This window comes from Phragmites australis, chromosome 1, assembly GCF_958298935.1.
Source record: "Phragmites australis chromosome 1, lpPhrAust1.1, whole genome shotgun sequence".
NCBI classification, from domain to species: domain Eukaryota; kingdom Viridiplantae; phylum Streptophyta; class Magnoliopsida; order Poales; family Poaceae; genus Phragmites; species Phragmites australis.
This window is the reverse complement of record NC_084921.1, coordinates 5,678,744-5,705,616: the sequence shown is the minus strand read 5'-3', so window position 1 is coordinate 5,705,616 and position 26,873 is coordinate 5,678,744. Positions and strand designations below refer to the sequence as shown.

General features: G+C 46.2%; 2 protein-coding genes and 1 non-coding gene across 3 annotated transcripts; all 3 read left to right on the top strand.

The window, feature by feature from the left end:
* Window positions 1-8,626: 8,626 nt before the first annotated feature.
* LOC133930577 (uncharacterized) lies at window positions 8,627-9,352 on the top strand. The gene has a single exon (XM_062377251.1). It carries the CDS (start codon window positions 8,627-8,629, stop codon window positions 9,350-9,352), a length of 726 nt encoding a protein of 241 aa, XP_062233235.1.
* Window positions 9,353-21,844: 12,492 nt separating this feature from the next.
* Window positions 21,845-22,570, top strand: LOC133930570 (uncharacterized). Its single transcript, XM_062377241.1, has one exon. The coding sequence runs from the start codon at window positions 21,845-21,847 to the stop codon at window positions 22,568-22,570; it is 726 nt and encodes a 241-aa protein (XP_062233225.1).
* A 3,340-nt stretch (window positions 22,571-25,910) lies between these two features.
* Window positions 25,911-26,049, top strand: LOC133891330 (small nucleolar RNA Z247). The gene has a single exon (XR_009904180.1). It is a non-coding gene; the product is annotated as a small nucleolar RNA Z247 (small nucleolar RNA).
* Window positions 26,050-26,873: the final 824 nt, after the last annotated feature.

Below are 26,873 nucleotides of genomic sequence, written 5' to 3'. Positions count from 1 at the left end.
TCAATGCAACGGTGTGGTTACTGGAGAAGCAAAAGGATATGGAAACAGACTCGAAGCAAGGCAGTGACGCACGTGGGGGAGATACTGGCATGTGGAGGCCGAACCATGGTGAGGCGGACCGGACCAAACCCGCTAGCATGGGTCTTGCGGTGGTGCAATCCAGGGGGGTTGACGCCTGTGGCCTCATCAGGAACAGGGACAGTGTAATGTAGTGTGTAGAGGTCCACAAGGTAGGGTATAATGAGTGGGTTAAGAGCTACAACTCTGTATTGGCGTGGAAAGAAAGAAGAAGAATACATTGAAATTTCCCCTCCCCAAGTTTTTCTTCCTCATGTCTCTCTTCCTGAGTTGTGATTTATGTTACTCACGTCCCGGTGATCTCCATCTGTGGCCACGGGCTCAATGATCGTTGGATTCCGGTGGCTTGGAGCTGTAAAATCCCGGGTTGAGGTTGGTTGAGATCTAATTCGCTCCCTTCTGTGTGCCAAATTAGACATACCATAAATCCTCCACACTGGTTGGCTCAGCTTATGGTGCAAGCCCGATGGCACCTCACAAACCCTCGGCGCAAACTTAGTTCCTGCTCGGCGCGAGGGCGGTGTCAGAACAGAGGGACGAGGAGCGTTAGGGCAAAGTGTTTGAAACATTTGATCTACTATGTGTGCGTGTGGGTACGATTGATACAGCGCAGCAGCAGCTGGTGGCACAAGTGAATTTGGCGGTGCAGGTGGCAGAACAGGTAACACGAGAGCAAATGGTTTTGGAGAAGCAAATGGGGGTGACTGGGCAGGCGGTGGCAAAACTGACATTGGAGCAGATGGTGGCGAGCCAAGAGAAGCGTGATGGCAGCGGGAATGGATGTCCAATGGTGATAGCGTTGTCTTGGCCTTCTCCGTCGATCAACATGAGCGTGGGTGATGGCGTCTTGTCTACACCTCCACTGGTGCATGCCAACCATTTGGCAAAAGTTTCGCCAAGAGGAGGACATGAACTCTCGGGGGGGGGGGGGGGGGGCACCAGGAATTCACTGTCGAAGATGTCATTCTCCAAGTTCGGAGGAGATAATCCGCGCATCTAGATTGAAAAGTGTCTTGATTATTTTCGTATCTTCAATGTCAATGAGGTGATGTGGGTTACAGCAACGTCTCTACATTTGGAAGCAAAAGCTGCAAAGTTTTGGCAGGTTTACAAGATCCAGCATGGGCTAGTTCCTTGGGAGCAATTCACTGAAGCTGTGGAATAGACATTTGGAACGCATGACTATCGATGAACCATGGGTGAATTTTTGGAGCTAAAGCAACAAGGGACACTAGGCGACTATGATGAAGCATTCGAGGCCAGTCATTATCACCTGTCTATGCATAATTCAACGATTGATGAAACATTTTTTGTCTCCTATTTTGTGAAAGGCCTGAAGGAGGAGTTGAGAGGCTCTATGTAGTCCATGATACATGAGAAAGTCGATCAGGTGATCTTTTTGGCTTAACTACAATAGCAAGTGTATAATCATGCTAAATGGCAGCCACCCAAACCCTTCTCAATATCCAACAAGAGTAGCCACGGTATTAAACCTGAGACTAAACAAGCACATCCAGCTGGAGATCTGTGGAAGCCTGGCAGGTGCATGAATATCGGCACTCACATGGTCTCTGTTTTCTATGTGGGGAGAAATTTGATCCCTCACATCCCGATAAGTGTCCTAAGCGTGCTCCAGATCAAGTCGATGCACTGTCGGCTGAAGATCAAAGTATGGAATTATGAGATGAATTGTTAGATCAATTGGAAAGAGAGGATGCCTTAGCCTCAGAGCTGTGTCATTTGTCCCTACATGCACTGGCTGGAATAGACAGTGAAGATACCATATGGATGCGTGCGCTCATCAAGAATCAGGTGATGTTGCTTTTGATTGATTCGTGGAGTTTCCATAGCTTTGTCAATGCAACTTTTCTTCCTCGTGTGGACATTGCACCAACTAAAACTAGACCAGCTCAAGTTTGTGTGGTCAATGGGGACACTTTGCTTTCTGATCAGTGTGTGAATAACTTGGAATGGTGGGTAAAAGGCCACATGTTTCACATGGATATGTGTGTATTGGAGTTGGGTGCATATGATGCTATACTCGGCATGGACTGGTTAAAGCTGCATAGCCTAATGAATTGTCATTGGGCCAACAAAACAATCAAATTCAAGGAAGGTGGCCAGTCAATCAAGCTCAAAGGAGTGCACCAGATGCAACAGGAGGTCAAAGAAATGTTACCACATCAATTACTGAAGTGGTGCAGTGGGAATGAAATATGGGCTTTGGCAGTGGTTTAGCTAGATGTGATGGCAGAGCAGCATGAAGTCCCAGCTGCAATTAGCAATTTCTTGAAACAATTTGCTGAGGTATTCCGGGATCCAAAGCAATTACCTCCCTCCCACATCTATGATCACAAGATTCCCCTCATGCCAGGTGTTGTGCCAGTTAATTCACGTCCTTACCGATATTCACCACTTCACAAGGATGAGATCGAGAAGCAAGTATCTGAACTCTTGGTGTTTGGTCTCATTGTCTCGAGCTCTAGCCCATTCGCTTCACCGATGTTTCTTGTTTGGAAGAAGGATGGGTCGTGGTATTTTTGTGTGGACTTTTGCAAACTCAATGCGCTCACCATTAAGAACTATTTTCCCATGCCGATAATTGATGAGATCCTTGATGAGCTTGCTGGCACTCGGTTCTTTACCAAGTTGGATATTCGAGTTGGGTGTCATCAAATTTGGGTGGACGATGATGATGAGTAAAAGACAACGTTTAAGACGCATCACGAACATTACCAATTTCGAGTGATGCCATTTGGTTTGACAAATGCACAAGCCACATTCCAATGCGGAAGAGAATGCAGTGAAGTTGGCTTCTCTGGAGGAGGAGAAGGTAGTGAAACTACCTTCTCTGGAAGTGAGGGGTGAAGCGTTGGTGCACGAAGCTCGTCCAGATTAGGATGCATTGGAGACCACGATGTTGCCCCTCTTCTATTAGATCCTTTGACAAAGAGCTTCATGCAGAGTTGTGACTTCATCATTGGGGGAAGCTCCAACATGTGATCGGTGATATTGCTATGTATCATGTCCACTGTAATCATGGTATAGCCATCACGTATCGGGACCGTATGTAAGATATGGATGTTTGGATGCACCTGGCCCCTTGTAACCTCGATGTAATACCTATCAGGCCTTATTACAAGGCTACAGGGCATGTGCCCTTCTAGCAGGTCAATCGTATCTAGTGCAGTTATGGCGGCTACAGGTCAATCGTATCTAGGGCAGTTATGGCGGCTACAGGTCAATCGACCTCCTTAGAGGCGCAACTACTCTTCTATGTAGTTCCAGAGCTAGCTTTCGCTAGGATAGAAATCTCTATTTTCTGTGCTGCAAGCATTTGCATGATGTTTGCATAAACTTTTTAGCTGATGTCTTGCATCAATGCATTCATGTCTATTACACTCAACCTCCCCCTCTTCTTGTACATTCTAAGGTCTCTGGGAAAGCCATATTTTCAGCCATGGGAACTGGATACACCTCACACTCGACTTGGGTGCTCTGGGTTTTCCAGTGCCATTAAGAGAACATCATGTTCCCTGACCCTGGTGAAAGAACATCAGCTAGCTTCGGGAACCTTTTCTTTTACTTTGTCTGCAATTGACTATGTTTCGCTGTTTTTAAATATGATTTCTCCGCTTTTGGACAGCTCACCTCTTGCACACAAATATGATCGCGATCGTCTCAAGAATTGCAACCAAGAATTCTCATTGTCTTCTTTAGCCAACTTTTCATCCTCTGCTTGCCAATTTGCTCTTTTCCCCACGTACCCGCTTGCATCGGTCCTGTGGTTGTGCCTGTTCCTACCTCGAAGCTGTTTTTTTCTCCTTACTCTCTTTTTTGAACTGCTCTAAGTTCTTCATCTACACAAAAGCATCACGATCTTGCTCTTTCAAGTGCTTGTAGCTCTCGAAGGGCGACACCCTTTAGCCCAGCACCGATTAACAAGCTTGCTCTTAAAGCTTTTGTGAAGTTCTCGCGATCGCTTTCATTGCTACATTGACCGCGGCGATCGTGTGAAACTCACTCATGTTTTTAGGGTACTCCAGATACTCCTTGCTGACATTATTGATCAAGTCCATCTTCGTTTCGTCACCGAGGTCATTGAACTTAGTCGTTATTAGCACCCTCTCCTGAGCAATGAGCCATGCGACCCTCTGGAATCTATTTAATGCCTTTTCATCCGTAGGTAGCCCGTCAACATTGATTCCTGTGATGGCAACGTTGTATGTTGGCCATTGTGTTTGTGACCTCAGCTTTCGGGCTCGTGCACCACTATCAGCTATCTGGCTTGGAAAGTGTGCTTCCTTCATCTAGAGAGAAAATAAAAGGGGTTGAAATGAACAACAAATATTTCTCCATTCAAGAAATATAAAATACATTGACTCATCTCAATTCCTCTTCAGCGGGATCGTAGTCGGAGCTACCTGTCAAATGTCGACTCTCCCGCTCGCACGAAATAGGGCTTGGGTTGTGTCATGAGCGCTAGCTTTCGCTGCTGTTGAAGGAAGACAACGGGTGCGGGCTTGAGCTCATATCCCCCTTCATCTTGTGCCAGGACTGGCTCTAGTGTGAGCATCCTTTGTACTTGTGGTTTCTTAGGGGTGACAATCCTTTTCTATCCCATGGTTTCTTAGAGGAAAGAAAAGAAATCAAGGTTCAGAATAGGGTGGAATCCTGGGGTTTATACCAACGCAAACAAGTGTAAATGCTCTAGTTTTGTAAGTATAAGGGGATACTTTGTTTATTCTGTAACATAATGGATTATGGAAAGTTGAAACACTTAAAAAGGACAATTTGGAAAGTAGAGGAGGGTAACATGGTGTCAAGTTGTGTAAAAAATCTGGTTCATGGATATTGGTAGTACTCTTACTAAGGTTGCCCGAATTTTTAAGCACAAGTCAAGAGTTGATTATAACCACTTATTTCCTTCAAGTGCTTCAGGGTTTGTGCAACTCCTGTTCTAATTCCTTTTACATATTTGACACTATGCATCTCATTCAAGATAAGAAAATAGGAAGAAGGAACATTTTATCTTTTTATTTCCCTACTACATGGAAATTGTAATTGACCATTGGAGGGCAGCTCAATTCCAGGGCACTTTCACCCAGATGTTTTCTAATCAAGGTAACTCATACATTGTGATTTCTTAGCATGGGTATATAAAGATTAAGGCAATACTTGTGCCTTTTTTGGTTGCAGGGCTCATTGCTCGGCATGTGATTCCTTTTACATATTTATACTCTCGACATAGCAGATTATGGTTGCCTCATGATAAAAATACAATAAATAGTAAAAAGACTCTAGATAAACAAAGTTGGTTTCAAGGAAAGACATATGTAAACTTTTAGTATATGCAGCATATTAATGCAAAATTAGCATATTTAGTAAATGAAAAATAAGTATAGCTTCATAGTCACATGTCAATCCACTTCAGACTTCAAAAGAAAATATTGGCCTAGTTTTTGCATGTTCCCCATACACTTGATAGTGTGCAAATCCGTAGCAGAAATCACATATGTCTCACTTTAGTTAGAGGTATTATGGAGAAAAGTAGAAAACAACATGGATAGTGCAATATGTGCAGCAAAAGTTTGGATTGCAATTTTGATCTATGGTACATGACATGAGGCCTCTTCAAAAGCTATAACATTCAACGCATGCACTGGAGAGCTCTGCTGATTATAAAGAGCAATCAGCTTCACCTTAATAATAAACTAAACATCACTAACAAGAGAGGGCGTCGACGGCGAAAACTAAAAAACACTAACAACGCATGCGAAAATTGAATTTTGATATCTAAGCTTTATCCTAATCTATTCAAGTTTTTAGGTACCTAGCCTTTAAAACCAATTTAACAAAAATCTTATCATGATTAAATTCAAAATCCAAACAACCCATAAGCATCGATGAACTAGATCAATCCCGCCACATGGTGCACTCAAAGCTACTAACTAGCTGGATGACCCAACTAGATCTCACAAAAATAACACTGAGGTGAGCTCGAGCTAGAAGGGACACCAAGCCTACACCTGAGGTGAGCTCAAGCTAGAAGGGAAACACATGCTAGGCAAAAAGAGGGAGAGACCTGAGGTGAGCAGTGGAGGGAGAGAGGGAGGGGGAAGGATCCAGCGAGCTTCACGTCGGTGTGGGGGAGATCGTGGTGCGGTCAACTCGGTTGGAGGGCGCGGTTAGAGGCGGTGGCCAGAGGCACGAAGGAAAGGGCGTCGATGGCGATAGGGTGCTCAGAGGCGGCTCGAGGTCGATGGAGGAGGCGCACGGTGGAGAGCGGAGGGCAGCGGGGCTCTAAGAGTGGCGGGGACTGGAGGGAGGCCGGAGGCACAGAGGAGAGGGCGTTGCCGGGGGCTGGGTGCTTTGAGGTAGCTCACGGTCGATGGAGGAGGCAAGCGGTGGAGGGCGGATGGCGGCAGGGCTCTGAGAGTGGCGGGGACCAGAGGGCGGCAGGGCTCTGAGGGTGACGGAGAGGCTCCGGGAGGCGGGGATGTGTGGTGGAGCGGGCGGCGACGAACCTTAGAGTGGAAATGACTTAGACAAAATGACACAACATATATATACATATATGATCATAGGTGACGGGTGATATTCTTCACCATTGTGCTGGTATATTCTTCACCTATCACCTATGATAACAACCTGTTACCTATTACTTATTAGTAGATGAGTATGTAAAAAATTGATCCTCGCAAACTTAGACCAAGGCCAAGGGATTCCCTTCACGGCCAGATTCCCGTCGTGAAGGGATTCCCGTTCCCTTCAGCGCTCCCAATGGTTCCTCTTCACGGTTCCCTTTACGACGGGATTCCCAGGGTCATTCCCTTCAGGATGGGATTCTCTCTCATTTCCCTTCGCGATTCCCTTCGAAGGGAAGCTGTTGGAGATGAGAGGAAATAAAGGGAATGAGAACAGGGAAGGGAATCGAGAAGGGAATGAAATGAAGGGAATATGATTGGGGGTAGTCTTATGTGAGGATAGGAAGATGCTCTCCATCTCAGCTTCCCGTTATACCCTTGATATCACATATATACATTTTTTATATATAAATATACAAACATTACATTATATAGAATAAATAATAAATTACTCTTATAATTTTATTATCTAACCTATCATATTTAATCCATCTTGTATTAATTAGCATTGTATGTATTAATAAATTACTTATTTATACTATTAACAATCAATTAGTATTGTATGATTTAATTTTACATCTCTATTAAAAACTCGATTCCCACAAAATTTCTCGTGAGAATAGAGGTGAGAGAAAACTTCCCCTATAACCAAATAAAAACATAAATGGACAAACATTCCCGACAAAGATTACCCCATTACTATTCCAATTCATAACCCATAGTTCCTGGGACTGGATGCATTAACCAACAAGTGCACACAACAGACGCACGACCGAAACAGAGCAATAATACAACCGAACTAGGACACGCAGGCTGAGACACGGACAGATAGATATCGGCAACCAATTGAACTCCCGCAGAGGGCAGTGAGAGCACGGTCTTGTATTGCAACGACACGCGCAGAATCTCCAAACCCTAAAAAGTACGAAACATGGTTAACACGCACAGATTAAACAATTTACGTAAAGAAACCCTGCAGCGCGGTCTTCTCCTTGGGCATGCCGATGTCCGTGATCCCGAAGGTGTCGAGGAAGGCTATATGATGCCGGAGATGGTGGACATGGGTGCGTCTGCAACCTTGAGGTCGTCCATGACAGTGTACGTCACCACCCCCTGCATTGCACAAACCCCCGCGTCTGCAAGAGTGGAGTGGACGTTGCAGTCACAATGCAATAGGTAGGAGATCGAATCAATTCGCGAACCGCTCGATGCGCTTAGTATAGACAAGCTCAGCTCGAGAGTAGTAGTATTCGATTTTCACGAGCGGTTTCTCAAGTCGCAAGTTCGCAACACGCAGCACCGTTCGTTGGAAATTTTCCATGATCAAGACCGTATATTTGCACGCAGTCCCAATGCAGGACACGCGTGCGTTTGCAATTCTCCCCCGATTCGGGAGAATCTCGATAGTAGAGTAGTACCCTGCTACAACCTTGGGGAAATGGTGTGTGAGTGTGTCGATGACAGCTTTTGGAGAAAAAAATGGCAATGCTCAGACGTTCTATTTATTCAGCAAATGGTGGTCGATCGGCCTGGAAGGTCAAGAGGCCAACGTCGCAATTATGTAAGGGCAAGCGAACAGGCGCCCGGAAACATTCAGAACGAATCGACAGAGAAGGCGGTACGCATGCCCCGGTGATCATATCGTGATTAATTAGATGAGGAACTAATTGATCGATCAATTAACTTGACCCTACGGCTTCCAGCGCACGTATATATGAAACCATTCACATACCCGTTTCAGCGTCGAAGCGTGGAGGCCCGTGCGCCCGCGTGAAGGTCCATGCTCTTTTATAAACCCGTGCGGCCGTGCCATTGTTCCTTGCCAAGTTGGTACTGCTATCAAGAAGGCAAGAGAGCTAATGAGGTCCGAAAAGAAACGAGAGCTAGTGAGGTCCGAAAAGATGCCAACCGCCGCCGCCGCGTTGAGCATGACGCTCCTCATCGATAGGAAGGCGCAGCGCGTGCTGTTCGCGGAGGCGAGCAAGGAAGTCGTCGACTTCCTCTTCTCCCTCCTCGCCCTGCCCGTCGCCACGGCCGTCGAGCTGATCGGGGAGGAGGGCATGGTCGGTTGCGTCGGCAACCTCTACGCCAGCGTAGACAAGCTCGACTCCACGTACGTCTTGGCCGGCGCTGCCAAGGACGCTTTCCTCCGCCCCACGGTCGTCTCGCCGGCCACGACCATCAACAGCTCGCTCCAGCGCCTGCCGGAGCCGTCGTCTGGCCAGCCAAAGACCTTCTACAGATGTAACAAGTCCGGTCGCAGGTGCTACAAGTCCGTGGATTGCAGCTGCTACAACTACGTGACGGACGCGAGCGGTACGTATTGCATGTGCTGTTTCTATCTGATGGAGACGGTAATGTGGTATGTCCCGCCCGGCTATGGCTGCTCCGGTAACAAGGCGGAGAACGCCTCCACCGGAGGAGCGGAAGGGTTCGTCCAGGGCATCGTGTACACGGTGATGGACAACCTCACGGTGAGGCCCATTTCCGCTACCTCCATCATCACCCTGCTCAGTACCTTCGCGGTGAGGGACGTCAGCGATCTCGAGGAGAGGACCGTGCAGCTCGGCTACAACGAGGTCAGTCACTGGATCTTTCATCTGCTCACAATTATCCTTCGTTTTTAATTTATGCATGTGCGCGCATCAACTGATGATTTTGCTGCAGGGCTTGGAGATCCTGAAGGCGTCGCTGCAGTCCAAAACCGTCCTCACTGATGTTTTCCTCGGCAAGAAGACTCCTCCCGGTGATGCTTGAAGTCCAAAATTAGCTACCCCGGTCAATTTTGCTCGATATTAGCAAAATTCTAAAAGAATCCCTGTGTTTTGTGCAACTCTTTTTGACAAAATATGGCAGGAGCACTGCGCTTCATTTAGGTTCAGGGTAGAAAAAAAAGTCTACAACAGCCGGATTCCACACTAGCCGGCGGAAGAAGTTCTCTTAGAAACTTAAAGGTACATGACGAAACATTGCAACGTGAGAAGGTCGTGTAACAACAGCCATAAAGATTTATGGCTGTTGTTACACGACTGCTTCCCCAAACTCCCTGCTGCCTCCCTGGGACGCCAGTCTGGGAGTGTCGATCTCCTCCTCGCGCGCCATGCCAGTATGCCACATGCAAATGGTCAAGCCTTTCGCCCTGGAAGATCCACCAGTTCCATTACTTCCACACATTCCACCGATCACGGTACATATAGGATTGCTCCTGCTTTTCTCTCCGCTGCTCTTTCGGCGTTCCCGTCATGGTTCCCTGAACCACTCCGTCCGTCACGCCACCTTCATCCGTCTCTTGCGTGAGTTAGGATTTGTTTAGTTTGTGTCTAAATTTGTCACGTTATAAATTTTTAAGTAATTGTTTAGTTAATTATCATATTCATCCATATGTCTACAGAATTAAGAACAACTTCAACAAAATCACATTGTATCAGCAGGTGATTCGTTGTCTCCTGGGTCAGTTCGCATAGACAACGAACACGCTCATGGTCCCATCCTCTCCTCGACAGGTAGTCAGCCGTTAGAATTTTTTGGTACCTTGGTCTCCTCTTCCCGGGGACGTGGCAACCTTCCCAATGCAGTACCTTGGCTTGCTAATGACATTAGGACGACTTCGCCTGGTACAATTGCCCCAGTCAATCTTCGCCACAACCTGACCACACCCTTATTGCCGAATTTGTCCAATTGTGAGATAGGATCAGTGTAGTGCAGCTAAACCAAACGAAAGACACAATCACCTGGTAACTCACTGTACACGGAACATACACAACAAAGTTTTTTTGCATGGTTGTTCATCCATGATCGAGTATGGACAGCTAAATGCTTTTAACTTCGCCATTGCATCAACTAATATTTTTGTCCAATGTGCTTTCAAAATCTGAAGACCTCGGTGCACTTGTTCATTGAGTGCCCGGCTTCTAGAAGCCTTTAGACACGAGTAGCGGGGTGGCTACATCTACCATCCTTAAACCTTGCCGCATAGACTCTGTTGAAGCTTGGTGGAAAGAATATGCCTGCCAACCGGACAGGTTGTATAAAGGCGTCAAGACACTGATCATTCTGATACTCTGGAAGTTATGGAAAGAACAGAATTGATGGATCTTTTAGGGCAAAGAACTCACTGAAGGCGCGTTATTAAACAGGATTCAAGAGGAGACTATGGTCTGGAGTATGGCAGGTGCCCACACGTTAACATCTCTTAGAGATAGCCGGGAAAGTTCATCTTAATATGACCATCTGATCCTACTTTGTATGTTCACCAAATTTTTTACATAATCTTTAGCCTTGGGCCTGGCCGAAGGACTGTAACCTAATTTGTAAGCATCTTTGATGCCACTTTGCTTCTCTTTCTAACATAATCGTCCATATGGTGGCCTTCAAAAAAAAAAAAGATTTTATTTACATGGCTATCCATTGATCTTGCAGTCACTTATATTAAGTTTATAGATAATACTATATTTAAGTATTATGGACATTGTCTACGGTGTTATCTACTTAGTGACGTATACAACTATTATAGGTATTATTCCACACGCCGGCGCTAGGACCAATCCAAATCTGCCAGAGCGACCAAACAGGCCCGCGCTGATTCATTCTTGCTGGACGGTGGTCGTGTCGGCTGGTTTGGATATAAATAACTGAGAGTGATACATAGGACAAGTCTATTATAAATAACTGAGTGACACATATACAAAGTACGAATCCTTATTAAAATACTGACTTCACATTCATTCTAGAACGAAATAAACGCACAAGATTATTAGCATGGCGAGTTCAAAAAATGTTTGAAACAGAGTACTTCCACTTCAAGTATGCGTTTAGCATTTCTCTAAATTAAAACCAAATCACAATCCGCAGCGTCACGTCCATGAGCCCATGACCAGAGTTTTCCAAACATGCATGCAAGCGAAGGGTGCTCTTGAATCTATACGGAGTTGTGGACTCCCAAATCTCAATCAAGCGCCTCAAAGAAGCACTCTGCTTCGCGCCGAGGAAGACGTAGGTGAGCACCGTCTGCGACTGTAGCGATGCCTTCAGCAACGCCAAACCTTACGCATGGACCAACATGAAAATCATCAGTGTACAAAACACACCAATCTCTATGCAAATCCAACGGGCCACGAGATATGAAACCACCTCTTTGTAACCAATCTCCACGGTGTTGGGATCTTGGCCTGCAGCCCGTTGATGTCCGTGATGCCGGGCGCGACCGAGAGGTCGTCCATAACAGTGTGCGTTATCATGCCCCGTACATACCCCCAGCTGCTCCCTTCGTCTGCCGCCGTGGCGGTCTTCCAGCCAACGGAGTCGCCCTCCGGCTCCACGAGCTGCACCGTCGTCATCTTGCCCTTGCACACACCGGGCACGGCGTGCCGCTGGTCCAGCTGGCGTAATCGTAGCAGCTGCAGCCCTTGCACCGGTACAGACTGTTGGGCGACGGCGGAGCCGGAGCAGCGGCCACCGGCGTGTCGACCAGGTGGAGGACGGCGGCCTCGAGCAGCGGGTTCGTGGCGTCGCGGCCGCAGGCATAGCCGGCGTCGATCGTCTCCACGCTGCCGTAGAGGTTACCGACGGAGCCGACCATGGTGCCCGCGGTCAGGAGCTAGGTGACGACGCCGAGCGGGAAGGCGAGGATCGAGAACAGCAAGTCGACGACGTCCTTGCCAGCCTCGGCATACAGCACGCGCTGGCCCTTGGTGTCCACCAGCAGCTTCATGGTCAGAGTAGCGGTAAGTTTTCCTGCCATCTCAGTCTTCATTCGAGAAGAAGTAGCACTACGAGCAGTACCTGTGGAGGGCTAGCGAGAGGGGACCGAAGCATGCGCTTTGCGTGCACACGAGACGTTCGCTTCGGGCTTCTTCTATTCTGCATGTCCAGAAAACCAAAAAAACATAATGATGTATTAAGTTTATCTATAACAAAATAAAAAATATATATTAAAGTGAATACTTTTGTATTATCTTTCCACCAACTGTCGTTCCTTTAGCATTATTCTATCCAAATCTAATTGCTTTATTAATGGTTAATTAAAAGTTATACAAACCATTTAGTGCATTCTATTGGTTTTTCAGTTGCAGTCTTGTGTGTTTCTTTCTTGTCCTAGCGAAAAATTTCTCATATGGATTCTTATACCCTTTCCAAAGAGGCTATTCTCAGTATCTATGTCCTCCATACAAAATTCATAAAACATCCTATTGTGAAAGTCATCCAAATTGATTTTATCCAGAACAAAGTCCTTCATCTATTTTCATAATAGTAGGTAAGCAAAACAACAACAGTGAGTATCGAATTGTCAAACTGTATAATAAAAACAACACACTTGATACAAAAGTGATAGCTAACGTAGAAATGAAAAATGATAACTCATTAATTATTAACATTATCCAAAATATATGTAAGCTAATTAAGAGTTCATTCTTGTAGAAGAAGAGTGTATCTTTTTATTAGTTCTGTAAAGTAGCAACAAACAGATATCCCCTTCCATTTGATCCATCATAACATATTCTTATCAAGTCAAGTAGGAACAATGCAGAATGTTCAATGCAACGGTGTGGTTACTGGAGAAGCAAAAGGATATGGAAACAGACTCGAAGCAAGGCAGTGACGCACGTGGGGGAGATACTGGCATGTGGAGGCCGAACCATGGTGAGGCGGACCGGACCAAACCCGCTAGCATGGGTCTTGCGGTGGTGCAATCCAGGGGGGTTGACGCCTGTGGCCTCATCAGGAACAGGGACAGTGTAATGTAGTGTGTAGAGGTCCACAAGGTAGGGTATAATGAGTGGGTTAAGAGCTACAACTCTGTATTGGCGTGGAAAGAAAGAAGAAGAATACATTGAAATTTCCCCTCCCCAAGTTTTTCTTCCTCATGTCTCTCTTCCTGAGTTGTGATTTATGTTACTCACGTCCCGGTGATCTCCATCTGTGGCCACGGGCTCAATGATCGTTGGATTCCGGTGGCTTGGAGCTGTAAAATCCCGGGTTGAGGTTGGTTGAGATCTAATTCGCTCCCTTCTGTGTGCCAAATTAGACATACCATAAATCCTCCACACTGGTTGGCTCAGCTTATGGTGCAAGCCCGATGGCACCTCACAAACCCTCGGCGCAAACTTAGTTCCTGCTCGGCGCGAGGGCGGTGTCAGAACAGAGGGACGAGGAGCGTTAGGGCAAAGTGTTTGAAACATTTGATCTACTATGTGTGCGTGTGGGTACGATTGATACAGCGCAGCAGCAGCTGGTGGCACAAGTGAATTTGGCGGTGCAGGTGGCAGAACAGGTAACACGAGAGCAAATGGTTTTGGAGAAGCAAATGGGGGTGACTGGGCAGGCGGTGGCAAAACTGACATTGGAGCAGATGGTGGCGAGCCAAGAGAAGCGTGATGGCAGCGGGAATGGATGTCCAATGGTGATAGCGTTGTCTTGGCCTTCTCCGTCGATCAACATGAGCGTGGGTGATGGCGTCTTGTCTACACCTCCACTGGTGCATGCCAACCATTTGGCAAAAGTTTCGCCAAGAGGAGGACATGAACTCTCGGGGGGGGGGGGGGGGGGCACCAGGAATTCACTGTCGAAGATGTCATTCTCCAAGTTCGGAGGAGATAATCCGCGCATCTAGATTGAAAAGTGTCTTGATTATTTTCGTATCTTCAATGTCAATGAGGTGATGTGGGTTACAGCAACGTCTCTACATTTGGAAGCAAAAGCTGCAAAGTTTTGGCAGGTTTACAAGATCCAGCATGGGCTAGTTCCTTGGGAGCAATTCACTGAAGCTGTGGAATAGACATTTGGAACGCATGACTATCGATGAACCATGGGTGAATTTTTGGAGCTAAAGCAACAAGGGACACTAGGCGACTATGATGAAGCATTCGAGGCCAGTCATTATCACCTGTCTATGCATAATTCAACGATTGATGAAACATTTTTTGTCTCCTATTTTGTGAAAGGCCTGAAGGAGGAGTTGAGAGGCTCTATGTAGTCCATGATACATGAGAAAGTCGATCAGGTGATCTTTTTGGCTTAACTACAATAGCAAGTGTATAATCATGCTAAATGGCAGCCACCCAAACCCTTCTCAATATCCAACAAGAGTAGCCACGGTATTAAACCTGAGACTAAACAAGCACATCCAGCTGGAGATCTGTGGAAGCCTGGCAGGTGCATGAATATCGGCACTCACATGGTCTCTGTTTTCTATGTGGGGAGAAATTTGATCCCTCACATCCCGATAAGTGTCCTAAGCGTGCTCCAGATCAAGTCGATGCACTGTCGGCTGAAGATCAAAGTATGGAATTATGAGATGAATTGTTAGATCAATTGGAAAGAGAGGATGCCTTAGCCTCAGAGCTGTGTCATTTGTCCCTACATGCACTGGCTGGAATAGACAGTGAAGATACCATATGGATGCGTGCGCTCATCAAGAATCAGGTGATGTTGCTTTTGATTGATTCGTGGAGTTTCCATAGCTTTGTCAATGCAACTTTTCTTCCTCGTGTGGACATTGCACCAACTAAAACTAGACCAGCTCAAGTTTGTGTGGTCAATGGGGACACTTTGCTTTCTGATCAGTGTGTGAATAACTTGGAATGGTGGGTAAAAGGCCACATGTTTCACATGGATATGTGTGTATTGGAGTTGGGTGCATATGATGCTATACTCGGCATGGACTGGTTAAAGCTGCATAGCCTAATGAATTGTCATTGGGCCAACAAAACAATCAAATTCAAGGAAGGTGGCCAGTCAATCAAGCTCAAAGGAGTGCACCAGATGCAACAGGAGGTCAAAGAAATGTTACCACATCAATTACTGAAGTGGTGCAGTGGGAATGAAATATGGGCTTTGGCAGTGGTTTAGCTAGATGTGATGGCAGAGCAGCATGAAGTCCCAGCTGCAATTAGCAATTTCTTGAAACAATTTGCTGAGGTATTCCGGGATCCAAAGCAATTACCTCCCTCCCACATCTATGATCACAAGATTCCCCTCATGCCAGGTGTTGTGCCAGTTAATTCACGTCCTTACCGATATTCACCACTTCACAAGGATGAGATCGAGAAGCAAGTATCTGAACTCTTGGTGTTTGGTCTCATTGTCTCGAGCTCTAGCCCATTCGCTTCACCGATGTTTCTTGTTTGGAAGAAGGATGGGTCGTGGTATTTTTGTGTGGACTTTTGCAAACTCAATGCGCTCACCATTAAGAACTATTTTCCCATGCCGATAATTGATGAGATCCTTGATGAGCTTGCTGGCACTCGGTTCTTTACCAAGTTGGATATTCGAGTTGGGTGTCATCAAATTTGGGTGGACGATGATGATGAGTAAAAGACAACGTTTAAGACGCATCACGAACATTACCAATTTCGAGTGATGCCATTTGGTTTGACAAATGCACAAGCCACATTCCAATGCGGAAGAGAATGCAGTGAAGTTGGCTTCTCTGGAGGAGGAGAAGGTAGTGAAACTACCTTCTCTGGAAGTGAGGGGTGAAGCGTTGGTGCACGAAGCTCGTCCAGATTAGGATGCATTGGAGACCACGATGTTGCCCCTCTTCTATTAGATCCTTTGACAAAGAGCTTCATGCAGAGTTGTGACTTCATCATTGGGGGAAGCTCCAACATGTGATCGGTGATATTGCTATGTATCATGTCCACTGTAATCATGGTATAGCCATCACGTATCGGGACCGTATGTAAGATATGGATGTTTGGATGCACCTGGCCCCTTGTAACCTCGATGTAATACCTATCAGGCCTTATTACAAGGCTACAGGGCATGTGCCCTTCTAGCAGGTCAATCGTATCTAGTGCAGTTATGGCGGCTACAGGTCAATCGTATCTAGGGCAGTTATGGCGGCTACAGGTCAATCGACCTCCTTAGAGGCGCAACTACTCTTCTATGTAGTTCCAGAGCTAGCTTTCGCTAGGATAGAAATCTCTATTTTCTGTGCTGCAAGCATTTGCATGATGTTTGCATAAACTTTTTAGCTGATGTCTTGCATCAATGCATTCATGTCTATTACACTCAACCTCCCCCTCTTCTTGTACATTCTAAGGTCTCTGGGAAAGCCATATTTTCAGCCATGGGAACTGGATACACCTCACACTCGACTTGGGTGCTCTGGGTTTTCCAGTGCCATTAAGAGAACATCATGTTCCCTGACCCTGGTGAAAGAACATCAGCTAGCTTCGGGAACCTTTTCTTTTACTTTGTCTGCAATTGACTATGTTTCGCTGTTTTTAAATATGATTTCTCCGCTTTTGGACAGCTCACCTCTTGCACACAAATATGATCGCGATCGTCTCAAGAATTGCAACCAAGAATTCTCATTGTCTTCTTTAGCCAACTTTTCATCCTCTGCTTGCCAATTTGCTCTTTTCCCCACGTACCCGCTTGCATCGGTCCTGTGGTTGTGCCTGTTCCTACCTCGAAGCTGTTTTTTTCTCCTTACTCTCTTTTTTGAACTGCTCTAAGTTCTTCATCTACACAAAAGCATCACGATCTTGCTCTTTCAAGTGCTTGTAGCTCTCGAAGGGCGACACCCTTTAGCCCAGCACCGATTAACAAGCTTGCTCTTAAAGCTTTTGTGAAGTTCTCGCGATCGCTTTCATTGCTACATTGACCGCGGCGATCGTGTGAAACTCACTCATGTTTTTAGGGTACTCCAGATACTCCTTGCTGACATTATTGATCAAGTCCATCTTCGTTTCGTCACCGAGGTCATTGAACTTAGTCGTTATTAGCACCCTCTCCTGAGCAATGAGCCATGCGACCCTCTGGAATCTATTTAATGCCTTTTCATCCGTAGGTAGCCCGTCAACATTGATTCCTGTGATGGCAACGTTGTATGTTGGCCATTGTGTTTGTGACCTCAGCTTTCGGGCTCGTGCACCACTATCAGCTATCTGGCTTGGAAAGTGTGCTTCCTTCATCTAGAGAGAAAATAAAAGGGGTTGAAATGAACAACAAATATTTCTCCATTCAAGAAATATAAAATACATTGACTCATCTCAATTCCTCTTCAGCGGGATCGTAGTCGGAGCTACCTGTCAAATGTCGACTCTCCCGCTCGCACGAAATAGGGCTTGGGTTGTGTCATGAGCGCTAGCTTTCGCTGCTGTTGAAGGAAGACAACGGGTGCGGGCTTGAGCTCATATCCCCCTTCATCTTGTGCCAGGACTGGCTCTAGTGTGAGCATCCTTTGTACTTGTGGTTTCTTAGGGGTGACAATCCTTTTCTATCCCATGGTTTCTTAGAGGAAAGAAAAGAAATCAAGGTTCAGAATAGGGTGGAATCCTGGGGTTTATACCAACGCAAACAAGTGTAAATGCTCTAGTTTTGTAAGTATAAGGGGATACTTTGTTTATTCTGTAACATAATGGATTATGGAAAGTTGAAACACTTAAAAAGGACAATTTGGAAAGTAGAGGAGGGTAACATGGTGTCAAGTTGTGTAAAAAATCTGGTTCATGGATATTGGTAGTACTCTTACTAAGGTTGCCCGAATTTTTAAGCACAAGTCAAGAGTTGATTATAACCACTTATTTCCTTCAAGTGCTTCAGGGTTTGTGCAACTCCTGTTCTAATTCCTTTTACATATTTGACACTATGCATCTCATTCAAGATAAGAAAATAGGAAGAAGGAACATTTTATCTTTTTATTTCCCTACTACATGGAAATTGTAATTGACCATTGGAGGGCAGCTCAATTCCAGGGCACTTTCACCCAGATGTTTTCTAATCAAGGTAACTCATACATTGTGATTTCTTAGCATGGGTATATAAAGATTAAGGCAATACTTGTGCCTTTTTTGGTTGCAGGGCTCATTGCTCGGCATGTGATTCCTTTTACATATTTATACTCTCGACATAGCAGATTATGGTTGCCTCATGATAAAAATACAATAAATAGTAAAAAGACTCTAGATAAACAAAGTTGGTTTCAAGGAAAGACATATGTAAACTTTTAGTATATGCAGCATATTAATGCAAAATTAGCATATTTAGTAAATGAAAAATAAGTATAGCTTCATAGTCACATGTCAATCCACTTCAGACTTCAAAAGAAAATATTGGCCTAGTTTTTGCATGTTCCCCATACACTTGATAGTGTGCAAATCCGTAGCAGAAATCACATATGTCTCACTTTAGTTAGAGGTATTATGGAGAAAAGTAGAAAACAACATGGATAGTGCAATATGTGCAGCAAAAGTTTGGATTGCAATTTTGATCTATGGTACATGACATGAGGCCTCTTCAAAAGCTATAACATTCAACGCATGCACTGGAGAGCTCTGCTGATTATAAAGAGCAATCAGCTTCACCTTAATAATAAACTAAACATCACTAACAAGAGAGGGCGTCGACGGCGAAAACTAAAAAACACTAACAACGCATGCGAAAATTGAATTTTGATATCTAAGCTTTATCCTAATCTATTCAAGTTTTTAGGTACCTAGCCTTTAAAACCAATTTAACAAAAATCTTATCATGATTAAATTCAAAATCCAAACAACCCATAAGCATCGATGAACTAGATCAATCCCGCCACATGGTGCACTCAAAGCTACTAACTAGCTGGATGACCCAACTAGATCTCACAAAAATAACACTGAGGTGAGCTCGAGCTAGAAGGGACACCAAGCCTACACCTGAGGTGAGCTCAAGCTAGAAGGGAAACACATGCTAGGCAAAAAGAGGGAGAGACCTGAGGTGAGCAGTGGAGGGAGAGAGGGAGGGGGAAGGATCCAGCGAGCTTCACGTCGGTGTGGGGGAGATCGTGGTGCGGTCAACTCGGTTGGAGGGCGCGGTTAGAGGCGGTGGCCAGAGGCACGAAGGAAAGGGCGTCGATGGCGATAGGGTGCTCAGAGGCGGCTCGAGGTCGATGGAGGAGGCGCACGGTGGAGAGCGGAGGGCAGCGGGGCTCTAAGAGTGGCGGGGACTGGAGGGAGGCCGGAGGCACAGAGGAGAGGGCGTTGCCGGGGGCTGGGTGCTTTGAGGTAGCTCACGGTCGATGGAGGAGGCAAGCGGTGGAGGGCGGATGGCGGCAGGGCTCTGAGAGTGGCGGGGACCAGAGGGCGGCAGGGCTCTGAGGGTGACGGAGAGGCTCCGGGAGGCGGGGATGTGTGGTGGAGCGGGCGGCGACGAACCTTAGAGTGGAAATGACTTAGACAAAATGACACAACATATATATACATATATGATCATAGGTGACGGGTGATATTCTTCACCATTGTGCTGGTATATTCTTCACCTATCACCTATGATAACAACCTGTTACCTATTACTTATTAGTAGATGAGTATGTAAAAAATTGATCCTCGCAAACTTAGACCAAGGCCAAGGGATTCCCTTCACGGCCAGATTCCCGTCGTGAAGGGATTCCCGTTCCCTTCAGCGCTCCCAATGGTTCCTCTTCACGGTTCCCTTTACGACGGGATTCCCAGGGTCATTCCCTTCAGGATGGGATTCTCTCTCATTTCCCTTCGCGATTCCCTTCGAAGGGAAGCTGTTGGAGATGAGAGGAAATAAAGGGAATGAGAACAGGGAAGGGAATCGAGAAGGGAATGAAATGAAGGGAATATGATTGGGGGTAGTCTTATGTGAGGATAGGAAGATGCTCTCCATCTCAGCTTCCCGTTATACCCTTGATATCACATATATACATTTTTTATATATAAATATACAAACATTACATTATATAGAATAAATAATAAATTACTCTTATAATTTTATTATCTAACCTATCATATTTAATCCATCTTGTATTAATTAGCATTGTATGTATTAATAAATTACTTATTTATACTATTAACAATCAATTAGTATTGTATGATTTAATTTTACATCTCTATTAAAAACTCGATTCCCACAAAATTTCTCGTGAGAATAGAGGTGAGAGAAAACTTCCCCTATAACCAAATAAAAACATAAATGGACAAACATTCCCGACAAAGATTACCCCATTACTATTCCAATTCATAACCCATAGTTCCTGGGACTGGATGCATTAACCAACAAGTGCACACAACAGACGCACGACCGAAACAGAGCAATAATACAACCGAACTAGGACACGCAGGCTGAGACACGGACAGATAGATATCGGCAACCAATTGAACTCCCGCAGAGGGCAGTGAGAGCACGGTCTTGTATTGCAACGACACGCGCAGAATCTCCAAACCCTAAAAAGTACGAAACATGGTTAACACGCACAGATTAAACAATTTACGTAAAGAAACCCTGCAGCGCGGTCTTCTCCTTGGGCATGCCGATGTCCGTGATCCCGAAGGTGTCGAGGAAGGCTATATGATGCCGGAGATGGTGGACATGGGTGCGTCTGCAACCTTGAGGTCGTCCATGACAGTGTACGTCACCACCCCCTGCATTGCACAAACCCCCGCGTCTGCAAGAGTGGAGTGGACGTTGCAGTCACAATGCAATAGGTAGGAGATCGAATCAATTCGCGAACCGCTCGATGCGCTTAGTATAGACAAGCTCAGCTCGAGAGTAGTAGTATTCGATTTTCACGAGCGGTTTCTCAAGTCGCAAGTTCGCAACACGCAGCACCGTTCGTTGGAAATTTTCCATGATCAAGACCGTATATTTGCACGCAGTCCCAATGCAGGACACGCGTGCGTTTGCAATTCTCCCCCGATTCGGGAGAATCTCGATAGTAGAGTAGTACCCTGCTACAACCTTGGGGAAATGGTGTGTGAGTGTGTCGATGACAGCTTTTGGAGAAAAAAATGGCAATGCTCAGACGTTCTATTTATTCAGCAAATGGTGGTCGATCGGCCTGGAAGGTCAAGAGGCCAACGTCGCAATTATGTAAGGGCAAGCGAACAGGCGCCCGGAAACATTCAGAACGAATCGACAGAGAAGGCGGTACGCATGCCCCGGTGATCATATCGTGATTAATTAGATGAGGAACTAATTGATCGATCAATTAACTTGACCCTACGGCTTCCAGCGCACGTATATATGAAACCATTCACATACCCGTTTCAGCGTCGAAGCGTGGAGGCCCGTGCGGCCGTGCCATTGTTCCTTGCCAAGTTGGTACTGCTATCAAGAAGGCAAGAGAGCTAATGAGGTCCGAAAAGAAACGAGAGCTAGTGAGGTCCGAAAAGATGCCAACCGCCGCCGCCGCGTTGAGCATGACGCTCCTCATCGATAGGAAGGCGCAGCGCGTGCTGTTCGCGGAGGCGAGCAAGGAAGTCGTCGACTTCCTCTTCTCCCTCCTCGCCCTGCCCGTCGCCACGGCCGTCGAGCTGATCGGGGAGGAGGGCATGGTCGGTTGCGTCGGCAACCTCTACGCCAGCGTAGACAAGCTCGACTCCACGTACGTCTTGGCCGGCGCTGCCAAGGACGCTTTCCTCCGCCCCACGGTCGTCTCGCCGGCCACGACCATCAACAGCTCGCTCCAGCGCCTGCCGGAGCCGTCGTCTGGCCAGCCAAAGACCTTCTACAGATGTAACAAGTCCGGTCGCAGGTGCTACAAGTCCGTGGATTGCAGCTGCTACAACTACGTGACGGACGCGAGCGGTACGTATTGCATGTGCTGTTTCTATCTGATGGAGACGGTAATGTGGTATGTCCCGCCCGGCTATGGCTGCTCCGGTAACAAGGCGGAGAACGCCTCCACCGGAGGAGCGGAAGGGTTCGTCCAGGGCATCGTGTACACGGTGATGGACAACCTCACGGTGAGGCCCATTTCCGCTACCTCCATCATCACCCTGCTCAGTACCTTCGCGGTGAGGGACGTCAGCGATCTCGAGGAGAGGACCGTGCAGCTCGGCTACAACGAGGTCAGTCACTGGATCTTTCATCTGCTCACAATTATCCTTCGTTTTTAATTTATGCATGTGCGCGCATCAACTGATGATTTTGCTGCAGGGCTTGGAGATCCTGAAGGCGTCGCTGCAGTCCAAAACCGTCCTCACTGATGTTTTCCTCGGCAAGAAGACTCCTCCCGGTGATGCTTGAAGTCCAAAATTAGCTACCCCGGTCAATTTTGCTCGATATTAGCAAAATTCTAAAAGAATCCCTGTGTTTTGTGCAACTCTTTTTGACAAAATATGGCAGGAGCACTGCGCTTCATTTAGGTTCAGGGTAGAAAAAAAAGTCTACAACAGCCGGATTCCACACTAGCCGGCGGAAGAAGTTCTCTTAGAAACTTAAAGGTACATGACGAAACATTGCAACGTGAGAAGGTCGTGTAACAACAGCCATAAAGATTTATGGCTGTTGTTACACGACTGCTTCCCCAAACTCCCTGCTGCCTCCCTGGGACGCCAGTCTGGGAGTGTCGATCTCCTCCTCGCGCGCCATGCCAGTATGCCACATGCAAATGGTCAAGCCTTTCGCCCTGGAAGATCCACCAGTTCCATTACTTCCACACATTCCACCGATCACGGTACATATAGGATTGCTCCTGCTTTTCTCTCCGCTGCTCTTTCGGCGTTCCCGTCATGGTTCCCTGAACCACTCCGTCCGTCACGCCACCTTCATCCGTCTCTTGCGTGAGTTAGGATTTGTTTAGTTTGTGTCTAAATTTGTCACGTTATAAATTTTTAAGTAATTGTTTAGTTAATTATCATATTCATCCATATGTCTACAGAATTAAGAACAACTTCAACAAAATCACATTGTATCAGCAGGTGATTCGTTGTCTCCTGGGTCAGTTCGCATAGACAACGAACACGCTCATGGTCCCATCCTCTCCTCGACAGGTAGTCAGCCGTTAGAATTTTTTGGTACCTTGGTCTCCTCTTCCCGGGGACGTGGCAACCTTCCCAATGCAGTACCTTGGCTTGCTAATGACATTAGGACGACTTCGCCTGGTACAATTGCCCCAGTCAATCTTCGCCACAACCTGACCACACCCTTATTGCCGAATTTGTCCAATTGTGAGATAGGATCAGTGTAGTGCAGCTAAACCAAACGAAAGACACAATCACCTGGTAACTCACTGTACACGGAACATACACAACAAAGTTTTTTTGCATGGTTGTTCATCCATGATCGAGTATGGACAGCTAAATGCTTTTAACTTCGCCATTGCATCAACTAATATTTTTGTCCAATGTGCTTTCAAAATCTGAAGACCTCGGTGCACTTGTTCATTGAGTGCCCGGCTTCTAGAAGCCTTTAGACACGAGTAGCGGGGTGGCTACATCTACCATCCTTAAACCTTGCCGCATAGACTCAAGCTTGGTGGAAAGAATATGCCTGCCAACCGGACAGGTTGTAAAAAGGCGTCAAGACACTGATCATTCTGATACTCTGGAAGTTATGGAAAGAACAGAATTGATGGATCTTTTAGGGCAAAGAACTCACTGAAGGCGCGTTATTAAACAGGATTCAAGAGGAGACTATGGTCTGGAGTATGGCAGGTGCCCACACGTTAACATCTCTTAGAGATAGCCGGGAAAGTTCATCTTAATATGACCATCTGATCCTACTTTGTATGTTCACCAAATTTTTTACATAATCTTTAGCCTTGGGCCTGGCCGAAGGACTGTAACCTAATTTGTAAGCATCTTTGATGCCACTTTGCTTCTCTTTCTAACATAATCGTCCATATGATGGCCTTCAAAAAAAAAAGATTTTATTTACATGGCTATCCATTGATCTTGCAGTCACTTATATTAAGTTTATAGATAATACTATATTTAAGGTATTATGGACATTGTCTACGGTGTTATCTACTTAGTGACGTATACAACTATTATAGGTATTATTCCACACGCCGACGCTAGGACCAATCCAAATCTGCCAGAGCGACCAAACAGGCCCGCGCTGATTCATTCTTGCTGGACGGTGGTCGTGTCGGCTGGTTTGGATATAAATAACTGAGAGTGATACATAGGACAAGTCTATTATAGATAACTGAGAGTGACACATATACAAAGTACGAATCCTTATTAAAATACTGACTTCACATTCATTCTAGAACGAAATAAACGCACAAGATTATTAGCATGGCGAGTTCAAAAAATGTTTGAAACAGAGTACTTCCACTTCAAGTATGCGTTTAGCATTTCTCTAAATTAAAACCAAATCACAATCCGCAGCGTCACGTCCATGAGCCCATGACCAGAGTTTTCCAAACATGCATGCAAGCGAAGGGTGCTCTTGAATCTATACGGAGTTGTGGACTCCCAAATCTCAATCAAGCGCCTCAAAGAAGCACTCTGCTTCGCGCCGAGGAAGACGTAGGTGAGCACCGTCTGCGACTGTAGCGATGCCTTCAGCAACGCCAAACCTTACGCATGGACCAACATGAAAATCATCAGTGTACAAAACACACCAATCTCTATGCAAATCCAACGGGCCACGAGATATGAAACCACCTCTTTGTAACCAATCTCCACGGTGTTGGGATCTTGGCCTGCAGCCCGTTGATGTACGTGATGTTAACGTATATGTAAACAAACAATCTATAATCACCGTGATAGACCTGCATCGGTTAAGGATATGCTGTTGTGATTGTATTCTATAGTTTCCATGTAAATAGGATCTAGCTTTCCTAACCGGTTAAGCAAATCACGGTGAATCTTGTAAACCACGCCAGGGGTGTTTCCTGGCCTATATATCAACACGTAGGCGCGCACGGGAACGATGCGACGCTTCCATCTCTGGTCTTCTCACATGGTACCAGAGCCTCTCCTCTAAAAAGAAAAAAAGAAGAGAGCGAGCGATCCCATCTACACCGAAGCCATGGCGAGCTCTTCGAGCAATCTCGCCGTCAATGCCATCGGACATCCTGTGACCGAACGGCTCACCAAGACAAACTATCCGCTATGGAAGATCCAAGTGCTTCCTGCCCTTCGTGGTGCCCAATTGATTGGGTACGTCGACGGCTCGATCCAAGCTCCGGCCGCTGAGATCGACGACGAGAAGGAGAAGAAGAAAGTCTCTAATCCTGCGCATGCACAGTGGTTGATACAAGATCAACAAGTCTTCAGCTACCTCGTGTCATCGCTCTCTCGCGAAGTGCTGACACAGGTCGCGACATGCACCTCTGCTACACAACTATGGAAGGCATTGGAGGACATGTATGCCTCCCAGACGCGTGCTCGGGCTGTCAATACCCGGATCACGTTAGCCACGACTCAGAAAGGCAACATGACGATTGCTGAGTATGTTGGAAAGATGAAGGCACTCGGCGACAAGATGGCTTCTGCCGGCAAACCGATCGATGATGAGGAGCTTGTGGGCTATATACTCACAGGCCTTGACATGGAGTATAACTCGATTGTCTTTGCAGTTCTTGCTCGGGTCGAACCGATCTCTTTCAATGAGCTGTACGCGCAACTGCTCAGTTTTGAGCAGCGCGTTGATCTCTGGCAAGGTGGATCATCCTCTTCGGCGAACGCGGCCTCGCGTCGTGGTCGTGGCGGCATGCGCGGCGCTCCTGGTGGACGCGGACGTGGCGCATACCGAGGGCGCGGTGACGGACGTAGCAACAATGGAGGCCGTGGACGCGTGGGTTTTCAAGGCCACGGCAACAACAGAAACCGGCACGTCAACAACACGTCCTCTGGTAATAATGATAAGCCTGTTTGTCAGGTCTGTTTCAAAGAAGGGCATACGGCGGTTGATTGTTGGCATCGATATGATGAAAGTTACACGCCTGATCCAAGACTTGTTAATGCTGCTACATCATCGTATACTTAAATAATATCCTTCATGTTCCAAAGGCCAAGAAAAATTTAGTTTCAGTTCATCGTTTCACTACTGATAATCATGCCTTTATGGAATTTCATCCTGATTTCTTTCTTGTCAAGGATCAGGACACGAAGAAAACCCTTCTTCAAGGCAGATGTAGACGTGGGCTATATCCCCTCCCTTCATCATCTTCCATTGATCCCGAGAAACATGCTTTTGGAGTCAATAAAGTGTCGCCATCCAGGTGGCATAGTCGTTTAGGCCATCCGTCATACTCTATTACTCAGCATGTCATTAGTCAAAACAATTTGCCTTGTTCTAGTGAATCAAATAAACAGTCTGTTTGTGATGCTTGTCAAAAGGCCAAAAGCCATCAGCTTCCATATCCAAAGTCGATCAGCATTTCTTCTGCCCCGTTACAACTTATTTTTTCTGATGTTTGGGGTCCTGCCCCTGATTCCGTTGGTCGAAAAAAATATTATGTCA